Here is a 12,991-nt window from a genome sequence, read left to right on the forward strand (position 1 = left end):
CCAGGGCGCGTGTCCACTGAGACACAGGGTGGCTCATGGGGGACTTGGGGTCCTTCACCAGCACTTGCACGAGAAAAATAACGTGCATGGGACAGCTAAATATCACCCTGATGGGCACGTGGTGGTTGCGTAGGTGGATCGGTCCATGCTACAACCGTTTGGGGACTTGGAAGTTTTGTGATTCATACTTCATATGAATTTAATGGCCTGGCTTGTGATCTTGAAGGGAATTTTTTCAGTTGGTAAAGGCACCGCACGTCATTAAATCAATGGTTCCATGATATCGAACTCACAGCTGGCAGCTTCCCAAGAACTCAAGGGGAAATGGTGTGGAGCTCTACGTGGAGTAAATAAGGGGATTAATTCACAGTCTGAAGACAGCAGTGCAAACACTAGTACTCAATATAAACTGCCTGTTGTGATTCTTTCCTTTGCCTTTGGATAAACAAAAAACAGGGAACCTCCAAAATCACACCTCTCCCATACAAAAGACGGTCTTTTGTGGTTTCGGGTTATGGGACTTTGGGCCTTTTTTTTTTTTAACGATAGTTGTAAGTACCATTCTTGGGAGATGCATGGAGTATTAGGATCCAATTACGTGACATTCAGTAACACTGTCTGTTGCTCTGGGGTCAAGTAACATTGCGCTGTCGGTGGTCAGGGGCTTTCTGAGGAAGACTTCTCAGAAAAATATCATTTTTACCAGGATCATTCCGTAAGTTTGAGCATCCCTTCAGGAACAATTAAAGGTATTCCTAGAAAACCTCACGTCTTCTTAAAATGTTTAAATAGGCTGAAAAAAAATTATTGCTAAAACACAGTTGTCAGGAGAAGAACATTTAAACTAAGATGGTCAGATAATTGGGTTTTTGTGAAGGAACTGAGAAATGAGAGTAAGATTACAATCTTGGCGAAATACAGAGGTTCAAGCTAAAACCATATAAAAGCACTACACAGAAATTAGTACGAATTTTTTGACGATTTTATAACAAATGGAAAGTATTTCTTGCTTTTCAATAAAAGTAGATGAACTCATTAATAACTCATAAATTGCTATGAAAATTAGAATTTTAATACATGCTTAGTTTATTCCCTCAGATATTAGTTCATTTTTATTTAAGAAATACTGCACTTTCGAGGGAGCAATTTATGAATCATAGAAGATATTTCAGTGAAACGAAATCTTGAATGTTCAAAACCAAGCCAAGCAGCAGTGTATTGCACCCTTTTTCCCCTTCCTTTGGTACAGCGTCCTTCACGGCTGTTGTGAGACACTGGTCTTTGGAGCAGAGCGTGCCAATTTCGTAGAGAAAATTAACAGATAATCTCTAAAATCCAGCGAGATGCTCCTATTTTCTGCCCCTTGGGAGGGCGGCGGGCAGCCCAGGCTGGGCACGCTGGGGAACGCCGGCGCTCCAGGGAGGTGACAGCCAGCAGATGCCACTTGCATCCCGACCTTACCTGCAGTGCCTCCTGTTTTATTTCCCAGAGTTATTTCTTCTGGGCATTTTTATGTATAAATCGTATTTTAAACACATTAAGGATTCTATTTTAAATGCACATTAAAAAAAAATAGTGTAACTTTTGAGGGATATGAAGAAATAGGAGAAAAATAGCCATTAGTGATTCATTTAACTCTAGTAATGCCTCCAGTTTCAACAAACTGCGGACAGAAAAGTCCTGTAAAATGGGAGGAATCAACAAATATATTTGAGCCAAACAGATAATCAGTAGATAAATAACAGGCTATCATTTGCAGTGCATCATTTTGATAGAGCAACAGGAGGAAGGAGCCACCAGGCATCGGAAAAGCTGTGCCCGCAGTTCTTTACCCCAGGGTTGATGCCGGGGTGGCACCGTCTGGGTTCCTGCCCTCCATCCCTTCTGCTCCCCAGCCCCGGGGCTCCCGCATGCTCTGGCCAACCCATGGATGGACGAAGTCTCTTCCGAAAGCCACCGCAGGCGTGGGGCTTTACTGGGAATAATTATCACTTTCCCAAGAGCCAAATCCACACATTAAGTGCGATGAATTATAAATAAGCTCAAGTGCGATTTAATCGTGTAGCTTTCTTATTAAAAAGATCATTGCTCGGTTCTTCCCTGTATGGCTTCAGTTTTTGCTCTGCAGAGAAAGGCTTTTAGGCTGTTTTCGGGCTGGAGGTGTTCGTGTTCAGCTGTTTGCTGCAGCAGCTGCAGCGGCCCCGGTGTAAGAGGAGCCCTCGCAAAGCCCTCTCCTGCCGACGGGCGCTTGGCGTGTGCTGAGGCAGAGGATGGGCTCCCTGCCGCGGGTCCTGGCCTTCCAGCGAAACGAGCTGGCGTTGGCAGCAGACTGCACCTGTACCTCTGCCTTCTGCAGGGAGCACGGGGTCGCAACAGAGCCCCAAAAACCAGAGTCTGGTGTAGGTGAAATGAAATACCCAGAAGACAGAGCATGCGGACAAACCTAACATCTGAAGTGGTGTTTTTCCTTCCAAAGTAACATCTGGCTGACCGTATCTTCTTTGCAGGTATTAAAATGGAGCTGGCTATCTTTCATGTTAGTATTTGGCTGCAAAGGCAGTCAAGTCAGTACGTATTCTGGAGTATGAGCTGACCAGGTGCTCCCTGGCGTGAAGTCTGCAAAGAGAAAATTCAAACATCCTCCAAACCGTCGTCACTCCATGAGTCTCAGACACACAGTGGCAGCGGTTCTGCGCAGGGCCAGGACCTGGTGTAACTTAGAGAATGAGGGCAACTTAGTGTGAGCACTTCTCTTGAAGGAGCAGCCTCTCCCATCTACACATAACATCTCTTGATAACTGGCTGAGATTTACATTGCCCACACTACGACCCTGCACACCGCCAGCTCTCCAAACCCTGCTCTCTGTACCTATATATTTCACATATAGACATAACCTTGTTTATCTCCACCTCTGAAACTTTCCACTTTGTCTATCTGTGTTCACATCTCTCTTCTTTTATCAGCATGCCTCTCTTACAGAATTGCTCTACTTGCTTTCCTTGCTTTGTGTTGTCATCTGGGAGATCTCCTCCAGCCCTCAATTTATCTGTCAGCTTTGGGGCTTTTTTTTCCCGTTCATTTTATCTGATTTTTCTTTTCAGACGTGGAGCCTAGCTTCTCCAAAGCTAAATGGCCTTCAGCGATCAATGTTTAAATGGTTCCTAATGTGATAGGGCCGTTCTCCTAATAGACAGCGGGCTGTTCAGATTACCTGCAGCTCCTTGGAGAGGATTATACACTATCCGATTACAGCGTTTGGTGTAACTTCAAACCCAGAATCCACAATGAGTAGTAGAAATCGCCTCAGATCGTTTTTCTGGGTGAATCCAACTGTTTAGGCTTTAGATTGTTCTCAGCTTCCCACAGCTCGCCTCTGGGTGCCTCCTTGCACCCATGATCCTGTATCTCCTCCCAGCCTCTGAGATCGAGAAGGATTAGAGGCTGCTCAAAGCATCTGGTGATAAGATGGCATCATGATGACATCGTCACTGGAGACCACCTACTGTTCCCTTGTGCTGAGCCCAGTCCTCGTCATCGAGGCAGCATCCGTGAGGATGATCCCATGCTGGGATCTTCATCTCCTCTCCTTTGGAGGTGATTCACTCGGCTCCGAGCAGTCTCTCCCGTGCACCTCTGAAGTGGCCTGCGTCCCTGATGAACCAGGACTGGGATCAGCTCAGCCTCATGCTCCCCCCTCTCTCAGTCCTGTGTTGGGGCTGCATTGTAGCTATTTAATATCCTAGGGAATAAGAAAAAAAAAAATCCGCCTTGGCTGAGATGAAGTCCTCACGAGTTTTTCAGAGCTGCCCTGGACTTGCTCCAGGTTTTTCCTCTTACCGACTTCTGTTTAACACCAGGGAAGGAAAATGCTACCCTTGCACAGCTCCTCCGTCCAAGCCCTTGAGAGCTGGTCCATATGGCAACGTGTACTTGTGCTACACCTGATGCCAGATACCATATGCGTGGTAAGAAAACACGGTTTTCATTGTGTACTCTCCTGAGGAGTAACAAATGTGATGATGTATCAGGCATCATACCACGTGGCCGTAGCAGAGAATGGGCATTCAAGCTTCGTTCCACGGGCATTTCCCTTCCTGGCTAGAGAACCTGGTCTTGTAACCCAAGATACCCAGAGCAGATTACTTGCATATCATTGTGTGTATCACGAAGGCTAGTTAAAACATCTTCTGAAAAACCCACCTGGAATGGCCTTGGACACGAGGCCCTCTCGCGTTTGTATTTCTTTCACTTTAATTGGCAGGTTTTTCCCATCTTTGATCAAAGACCTTGGCTGATACAACCTCAGGCTGACGGTCTAACAAACCTTCCAGATTGCTTTTGCTCAGATACCAAATCTAACAAGTCTCCTGACTCTACGGCCAGGAAAGCCAGCCAGACGTGCTCCTGACATCTTGATAGGGTCCAGAACGTGCGCGTGGTCTGCAGAAGGACAGAGCAAGGTGTGCTTACCGTGGGCTGTGGGACATCTCAGAAAACAAGTGACAAAATGGAGTTGTCTGCTGAAATTCGTCTCCACCAATGTCTTCACACACTTTTTTTCTCCCTGCTGCTTACAAATATCCTTTTTAGAGCTGGATGTGCACGGAATGTCACATAAACACGCTTACATATACTTATGCATATACCTTTCACATAACACGATTTAAGTTCTCCCACACAGCCATGGGAAATCTCTAGAACTAAAAGCAAGCTGAAGCAGATGAAACGCTGTGCAGACAAATAGTGGAGATGAAACGCGGTATCTGTGTATTCCCCAAGAAAAATATTTATCTCTAATATTTACTAAAATCCTTCTTATCTGATCTGGATGCAAAATTTCTGGGGACGTGAGGGTTTAAAAATGACTTCATTTTAATACTTTTGAATGTGTATGCGAGCTGCATGAAATCCACGGGGCTTCCAGCACTACGAAAACGCGAGCATCTTCTGCAGCATAAACCCGGTGAGCAGCTCAGCGTAAGATCTCTATCAACGCACGGGTGAACGAGGAGCGCTGACCCCAGGGCACGTTGTGGGAGCTCCCCCAGGTCCCCCCAGCAGCCGGGATGCATCGGAGCGGCAGCAGCTTGGCGCAGCCCCTTGACCCCGGCAGCACCCCGAAGCGGGCAGCGGGCAGCGCCGGGGCACGCGCGCGCTCGCCCCGCAGACGCTGGTCCTGCGGGTGTTTGTCAGCCGGGTGGGTGCCTGCTTGCCAGGCGTGGGAACGGGGCCTGGGTGGGTGCCTGCTTGCCAGGTGTGGGAACGGGGGCTGGGTGGGTGCCTGCTTGCCAGGCGTGGGAACGGGGGCTGGTTGTGCCGACGCAGAGCTGTGCCGAGTACGCAGACTTCTGTCAGTGCGGAGCGGGGCCGTGTTGTTCTTCATGAGGAAGAACTTCTTCCCTCTGAGGGTGACGGAGCCCTGGCCCAGGCTGCCCAGGGAGGCTGTGGAGTCTCCTTCTCTGGAGATATTCCAGACCCGCCTGGACAAGGTCCTGTGCAGCCTGCTGTAGGTGACCCTGCTTCGGCAGGGGGGTTGGACTAGATGACCCACAGAGGTCCCTTCCAACCCCGACCATTCTGTGATTCTGTGATTCTGTGATTCTGTGACCCCGGCTGAGGCTGGACGTTCTCCCCCGTTCCCGTGGCAAAGGGAACGCCAGAGGCACAACCACAATCCAGGAACTGTTAAGAAAGCAAAAGCTGGGAGAGAAGCAGCTGGGTTATTGCCTGCTGTGTTATATTTACATTAAAACAAAAGTTTAAAGCAGAGAAAACATGAATGACTATTTTTATGAAATTACAAGTCCTTGGAGATATATATACTTTTTTCCCTTTTTTCCAAATTGCTGTTGGGAACTGGGATAGTACACATCAAAAATTCTTCCCAGAATTCAGTATACAATATTTTTGGTGCATTCTATATATGCAGGGAAGTACTGACATTGCAGAGCATGACAGTGTCATAGACTCATAGAACCATAGGATGGGTTGGGCTGGAAGGACCGTTAGAGGCCATCTAGTCCAACCCCCCCTGCAGTGAGCAGGGACATCGTCAGCTGGATCAGGTTGCTCAGAGCCCCATAAATCTCATAATTTAGTGGTAATTTTTAACCTGAGACACTGGAGAATTTTGCATTTTCTATAATTTTCTTGGGATTGGAAACAAAGCAGAAGTTTTGCTGGAAGTCTCTCCTCTGCCCAGGCAGGTGCCCCTGTGCAGGCCGGCGCTTTGCATCCTTCGCTGCTCCTCAAAGCAATAGTAACTCATATTTTCCTAGAAGTTGTTTCAAGCTGGCCAAAGCGGAGCAGGACGAGGGCCACAAGGTGATCAGTAACAGCTGGTTTGTTTGTGGAAGGGGTTTTTTTGTAATTTATTCCTACGAACAACATGGAAGAGAAAAAAATTCACTCTCACGCAATTTCTTATATCCCATAAATTATTTCAATTAAATTTCATAAATAATTTTCAATTTCCATTTTATGAATGTTCACTTCAATTCACAATAATTTTCCAGTTTCAGTCTGAGCTTTCTCCTTTACACAGCCAGTGCTTCCTTGGGCTCTTTCCCGTGACAGGCGTGGTGCTTTGTGCTTATTAATGAGTGCCGTCTTGCTAAGCGATGCACTGATATAATCGATGTTCTGAACCTTGCACTCTTCCAAACATGAATCCGTGACCAGAGAGGCAAACACAACTCACTGCAGTGACGGACACGAACGTCACACTGCTGCCGAGTTCTCACTGCCCAGTTCCCATTCTTGTCTTTGCTCCAGAAGTCGCGAAGTGATTCACAGTCGATTAAAGCTCGTGTGCCTGGGCAAACACTTCCAGCAAGTCTCTTTAACCTTTAGGTCTATAATTTCCAGCATCTGGAGTCATGACTGCTATGATATATTGTTTTAAGATAAAAATTAGATTTAACACTTTTTTTGGTTTGTTATGTGGTGAATGCCTGGGGAGGAATCTAAAACAATTAATGTGCTCCCCACCCAGAGCACCCTGCTCTAAAGACACAGAAAGACAAACGTTGAGCCAGGTAGCAGTTTTCATCCGAAAGATATCAAAGTGCTGACTGCAAGGCAGGAATCATGGTAGGGAAAAGCTGGGAGGCGCTGGGATTTAGAAAACTCAACAATTTCTGTGTATGCGGTGACTCCATGTCAAGTGGAGATAAATTAGCTTTGAATCACACAATTGTTCCTGCTCTCTAAAAGAATTAATGTTTTCAGTTCCAATGCACAAAGGAGTTACACAAATATTTCAGTTTGCTCTTCATACTGTTTTACATCACATAGACCGCTACCTGTTTTCATACGTCCTCACGCTGACTGTCCTTGATTTGGTGTAACCAGGCAAGCAGTGAGCATCTGATTTCTTGGGTTTGGGTCCTTTGAGAAAGGAGAGTTATTATTTCATTTTTAATTATAGTGCCCAGTGGTGCCCAGTGACAGGACAAGGGGCAATGGGCACAAACTGAGGCACAGGAAGTTCCGTCTGAACATGAGGAAGAACTTCTTCCCTCTGAGGGTGATGGAACCCTGGCCCAGGCTGCCCAGGGAGGTGGTGGGGTCTCCTTCTCTGGAGATATTCAAGACCCGCCTGGACAAGGTCCTGTGCAGCCTGCTGTAGGTGACCCTGCTTCAGCAGGGGGTTAGACTAGATGACCCACAGAGGTCCCTTCCAACCCCTACTATTCTGTGATTCTGTGATTCTGTAATTAACACCATGAAATGTTTATTAGGGCACAACACGTAAGCACTGAGCGGTGTGGTGACCAAGCCTGAAAGGGCTTTCTCCCTGGAGGTAGCATGTGGGATGGCCCACCCATTCTGCACCCACATCCACCCATCCTGCACCCATGTCCACCCATTAGCAGCAATCGACCACCAGTTCCTTCCGAGACACGTCTGGCTTTGGCAGCCCTCGGGGTGCAGGGGGTCCCCGGCTCTGAGGGTTACCATGCTCCACATCCAGCTGGTTGATGGGTAGCAACAAGGTTCCCTGTGATGGGGGGGCTGATGCTGGGGCCACCAGCAGCAGGAGGGATCAGCTGCTCCAGGGCTGGGCTGCTTGTCCCTCCAGCTTGCCCCCACTGCTGGCTTTGCTCCTGGTTGCTGTCGGGGGATCAGGTCCCTTCCCAGGTGCAGACCATCAGCCCTAACGGGTGCTGAAACCCTTAAGGGAAGGTTTTGCCCGAGTACCAGGCTTTCTGCTCCGTGGAGCCCATCAGGTGTGGAGCTGCATTAGCAAATTCCTCTCGGGGATGCAGGGGCTGCCGAGCTCGGCTGTGGGGCACGCTCAGGAGATGGCCCTTGGCCACCCCTGGGAGCTCAGGAGGGGTTTGCAGCCTGGCTTGGAGCTGGGGTTTCTGAGTAAAGGCTGCTCAGCTCCCTTCCAAGGTGCGATACCTGCAGCTCCAAGCAGAGCTCTCCAGCTGCCGTGCAGGCGTCGGTGAAGTTTGGAGTGTTTTGTGCTCAGCTTCCAGTAATTTCGTTTCTCATCTCTATCTCATTTCAGCAAAGCCCTTTGAGAACGGGCAGTACCTGGACATCTATGGAATTACAAGAGACCAGGCTGGGGAATATGAATGCAGCGCAGAAAATGATGTCTCAGTCCCAGACGTGAGAAAAGTAAAAGTCACAGTAAACTGTAAGTCGTGTTGTTTCTTAATCGCTAAATCCAGTGGAGAAGAGGGATGCGGCTGAGAAGTCTGAAGCAGCGAGCTGCTGCTTGTGGTGGAAGTGTAGGGTGCTTGGTTTTGTGTCACGGTAGCGAAATGACCTGTGCTGTGTGATGATGGGAGGAGAGGAAACGGCCTCAAGTTGCATCAGGAGAGGTTTGGATTGGATATTGGGAGGAGTTTCTTTCCTGGGGGAGCGGTCGGGCATTGGACCAGGCTGCCCAGGGCAGTGGTGCAGTCCCCATCCCTGGAGGTGTTCAAAAAACATGTAAATATGGCACTTGGGGACATGATTTTGTTGGCATGGTGGTGTTGGGTTGACGGTTGGACTTGATGATCTTGGAGGTCTTTTCCAACCTTGATGATTCTGTGATTCTATGTGCGAGCGAGTCTCACCGATGGACGGTAAAATGAGATTACGGTTCAAATCCCCCTTTTGTCTGCTGGGGACGGTAGCGCTGTCACAGGCTTTACAGCAGGTCCTCTCGCTGGGCTGTGGGGCCGAGACCGGGCTTTCGGAGTGACCGTTTGAGTAACGATCTGAGTAACTCCCGAGGACTGCTGCAGCCGTTGGGCTGAAGCGTTTCTGATCTGGTCTGTCATGGTTGTGCAGTGATACAAGGAGGTGAGAAACCTTGTGGAACTCTGTGTGGGAGATCAGCTGGCGATCGGGCTCTGTGGAAATCCGGAGCGCTCCCGGCAGAGGCAGCCGGTTGTCCTGAGCGGTTGCCCCGGCGCAGGGGCAGGAGGGGTCTGCGGCAGCCGTCTCGGTGGCGGTGGGTCACACCAGGACCCCCCGAGGCAGATCGGGACCTGTCGCTGCCGCCCGTCGGCCCTGGGGTTTTCGCACCGGGGAGGTGTTTCCAGCTCGGGGGGGAATTTGGTTTAGCGCTCGGCATGATGTGAAACATCCAGAGCAGTGTTCTGTTTCCCTACAACATTAAAAAAAAAAAACAAAAAAACCCAAAAAAACCACAAAAAAAAAACCACACAGAAAAAAAACCAAAAACAAAACAAAACAAAAAAAACAAAAAAAAACCCCACAAAAAAAAACAAAAAAACACCACAACTGGGAAGAAGTGTGAATAATTTCTCTCATTCCTTCTAACAATGATTTTTCTTAGCTGAAGTGCAGTTACCCAGCCTGTAATTTCTAACAGTTTCTGGTTTGAAAATTGCTGTGGCACCTTTGCCAGCCACAAATTTTTGAGACGTCAGCCTTGTGTCTCCCTCCACAGACCCCATCCCTGCCGACACGCGGAGGGTAGCCAAGCCCTGGGTCCCCCGGTCGCTGCAGAGCTGGAGGTGGGAGCAGGGGAGGTGGGAGCAGGGGAGGTGGGCTGCTGGAGGTGGGTCGCTGGCGGGGCTGGCTGTGCTCCCCGGCTGTTCGTGGGGTGTCCCCGTGCTCTCCAGCTGACCCGACTACCCTGGCTTACAGGACACCAGGGTACTTGTAGCCCATGCCGCCCTGGAACATGGTGGGTCAATGGGCGAGCGCTTGTAGAACAGCTCCATCATCGGAGACTGGGTCTCGCAGGCAGCTTTCTGCGCTGCTTGGTCACGTAGGCTGGTGACAGCGGCCGCAGGTCCTGAGGCTTCTGCACCGGGGCTGGGGTACAACGGGCTGTCACCAGCAGCCCTGGCTTTGCAAGGCACAAGGACAGGCTTCAGCGGCAGAGCAGCTCGAGGAGGCTCCATCGCCGTTCTCACCGCTGCTTTGCCCTCGCTGATGTGTTTCCACCTGCATCAGCTTTGCTGAAATCCTGAAAGCAGGCAGTGCTCTAAAAACGAGGGGCTGTGTGGGAGGAAAAACCACAGCGGGTGCTGTCCTGGGGAGCAAGTGGCCATTATTTTTTGTGCAGTACGTTGTGACTGGAAGAGTGTCAATACGAGAAGCCGCGCAGAGATTTGCGTCGGTGTGCGCTGGGAGGTTTGGGGTGACACCTTCACACCAGCTGTACCCCAAAATGCTTTGTGGTGTTAGATAAATCGCTTGCAGTAGGGACCAGCAGGAAGGGTGAGCTTGGTCCAGTTTTAGCAAAACAAATATTGCATCTGTGATATGTCATGGGGATTTTCATAAGGGTGAAACCAGGTGTCTTAGGAGCTTTCTACGTGCTCATAGCAAAGGAAAAGCTGGTTGGCCTTCTTAGTGGATGTTTAGGTGTGTTGTGTTTGGTTTGGTTTTGTTTTTTTTGTTTTTGTAATGTTTATTCTTTAAAAAAAAAAAAGCACGGAGGAGATGGCAAAGTCATAGAATCTCCCTTGCATCCTGAGCCAGGATCTAGCAGTGCATGAGTCCTAGTTTGGATAAAAGCATCAACTTAGCCAGCCAAAGCCAACACTCAAACGCAACGCGCAGCGGATGTGCTAGTTGGTGCGTGCCCTCCGCCTTGGTGCGGTCAAAGCCGGAGCTACTTCTGAGCACAGCTCACAGTTTTCTTGTTGTGAGTTTTGACTACGGCAGATGTCTGTGTGAGGGGGAAGCTGAGCTCTGGCAGCATCGCGGAGGTGAAGCTGAGCAGCGGTGGGCTGCTCCTGCGCCAGCCCCTGGCCCTTCCACAGCCAGCGCCGCGGGTCTGCGCGGCGAGCAGGGCTCTTGCTGCAGCAGCAGAGGCTGGGCTGGACGTGGGGTGGGATTTGCTCTCCCTCGACACCGAGCCCAGGGAGGAATGGCAGAGACTGTCTGTGATGCAGGGTGTGCAGGCTCGGGAGGTCCTGCTCCTCGGTGGTGCGTACCACCAGCAAGGGCTGGGGTTTGACTGCAGCGGATGGTGTAAGGGTACCTCTGCCCAGAGTAAGAAACGTGTTACAGGCTGCTACATCAGCCAACAAGCTTGGTAAGCACTCCAGTAAAGTGCCCAAGCTGATCTTTGTCCTAATCCAGCTACCTGGCTAAGCTGGAAGCGTCCTCGGCCCGAAGTGTGGATGCCCGTGGCACGACATCGGATTCAGGCAAACCTCTGCGCCTGCACTGGGGGTACACAGAGTATTTATTTTAATATTTCTTATAACTGGAGAAGGAAATGGAGGGGAGGGGAGAAATAAAACTGAAGCAACGTACCACTAGGATCTGGCTACAGCATGAAACAGTTTGCATACACGAACGATTTGTTGTCGTCAGCTGATTGCCAATGCGCTGCTGTCCGGGTTTGCGCGCTGTCCCCAGCCGGCTCAGCGCAATGCAGAACCTCGCTGAACATCTGCTCCCCGCTGCCGACGCTCATCCCTTCTGACCAGGCGCAGAAGCGGCTGGCCGTGCTCAGGCGAGGGTCGCGCCGGGGGTGGCCGGCGCTGGGACTGCTCGCCCTGCCGCCGTCGGCCCCGGGGAACGCGTCGGCCACGGCCGGCGGGACGTGCTGCGGTGGGCGATGCTGCCGGGGCGAGCGTCGCTCCCCAGCAGCTTGGCGCGGGCAGCCCCGTGCGGAGTGGGCGGTCTCCACGTGGTGGGACCAGCAGCGCGACGCCCGCTTGATGTCTGAGCCGCCCTGGCAGGGCAGCCTGACATCGGTAAAAGTGAAGTATTTTACTTGGGAGAGCTGTGGTTTGGCTGCTGGTCACCGTTTGCAAGAAATCTGCATCAAATTTATTTTCAAGTTTTAAATCTGCAGAGATATTAATGAAAAAATTATAAATGAAAAGAGGTCCTTTTGTCACCCTAGGCTGGGCAGTTTCCTCTGTCAGGTGTTCTTCAGTCCTGTTTCTTTTAGTGCATCTGTAGATTTGTCTAACAAAGTAATAAAGAGAAAGATATTCTCCCTCCACTTCCCTAAAGAAAAAAAAAAATATCCAATTCCTTTATTTTCTCTGGTTTTGCAAACCTCTTCAACTCTCCCGTTGGCTCCCGGCCGCGCGGACTCAGCTCCCGCTCTGCAGACTCTGCTGTTCCGCACCCGTCCCGGTGCTGTTCCGTGATGGCACTTCTGGCGCAGGGCTGTTGCACCCGCCTGCCGGGCACCTCCACCACGTCTTTAATTCCCCTTACTCACGACGGTTCCTCGGCGAGCGGCACCGAAGCCGTGACCAGCACAGCGAACACCCCCCCTTTGGTCCCACGGAGATCCATCCGCCGCCTGTCCCACCCGCAGCGCTTCCCGTAGAAAATATGCTTGGAAGTAGCATCCGCGGCTCCTGCTTCCGCTCCCGCTTTGGCTCTCTGACGGGGCACGGCCGCAGAAGCACCGCTCCACCTCGGAGCCCGAGCAACCCCCGTTTCACCCCCGCATCCCCCCGCTGGGTCTCATACTGCGACGCCTTGACGCGCCGTCTCCCGCACGCGGAGCGAGGGCCGCGCTGCGTTTGCGTGAGC

General features: G+C 50.5%; 1 protein-coding gene across 1 annotated transcript in view; it reads left to right on the top strand.

Moving 5' to 3' along the window:
- NEGR1 (neuronal growth regulator 1) overlaps positions 1-12,991 on the top strand; it is a 303,287-nt gene that overhangs the window by 196,784 nt on the left and 93,512 nt on the right. Inside the window, exon 4 of the mRNA XM_075424226.1 lies at positions 8,520-8,651. Within this exon, the coding sequence (XP_075280341.1) occupies positions 8,520-8,651 (132 nt within the window). The remainder of the gene's footprint in view (positions 1-8,519; positions 8,652-12,991) is intronic.

Source organism: Opisthocomus hoazin, chromosome 6, assembly GCF_030867145.1.
Source record: "Opisthocomus hoazin isolate bOpiHoa1 chromosome 6, bOpiHoa1.hap1, whole genome shotgun sequence".
NCBI lineage: Eukaryota > Metazoa > Chordata > Aves > Opisthocomiformes > Opisthocomidae > Opisthocomus > Opisthocomus hoazin.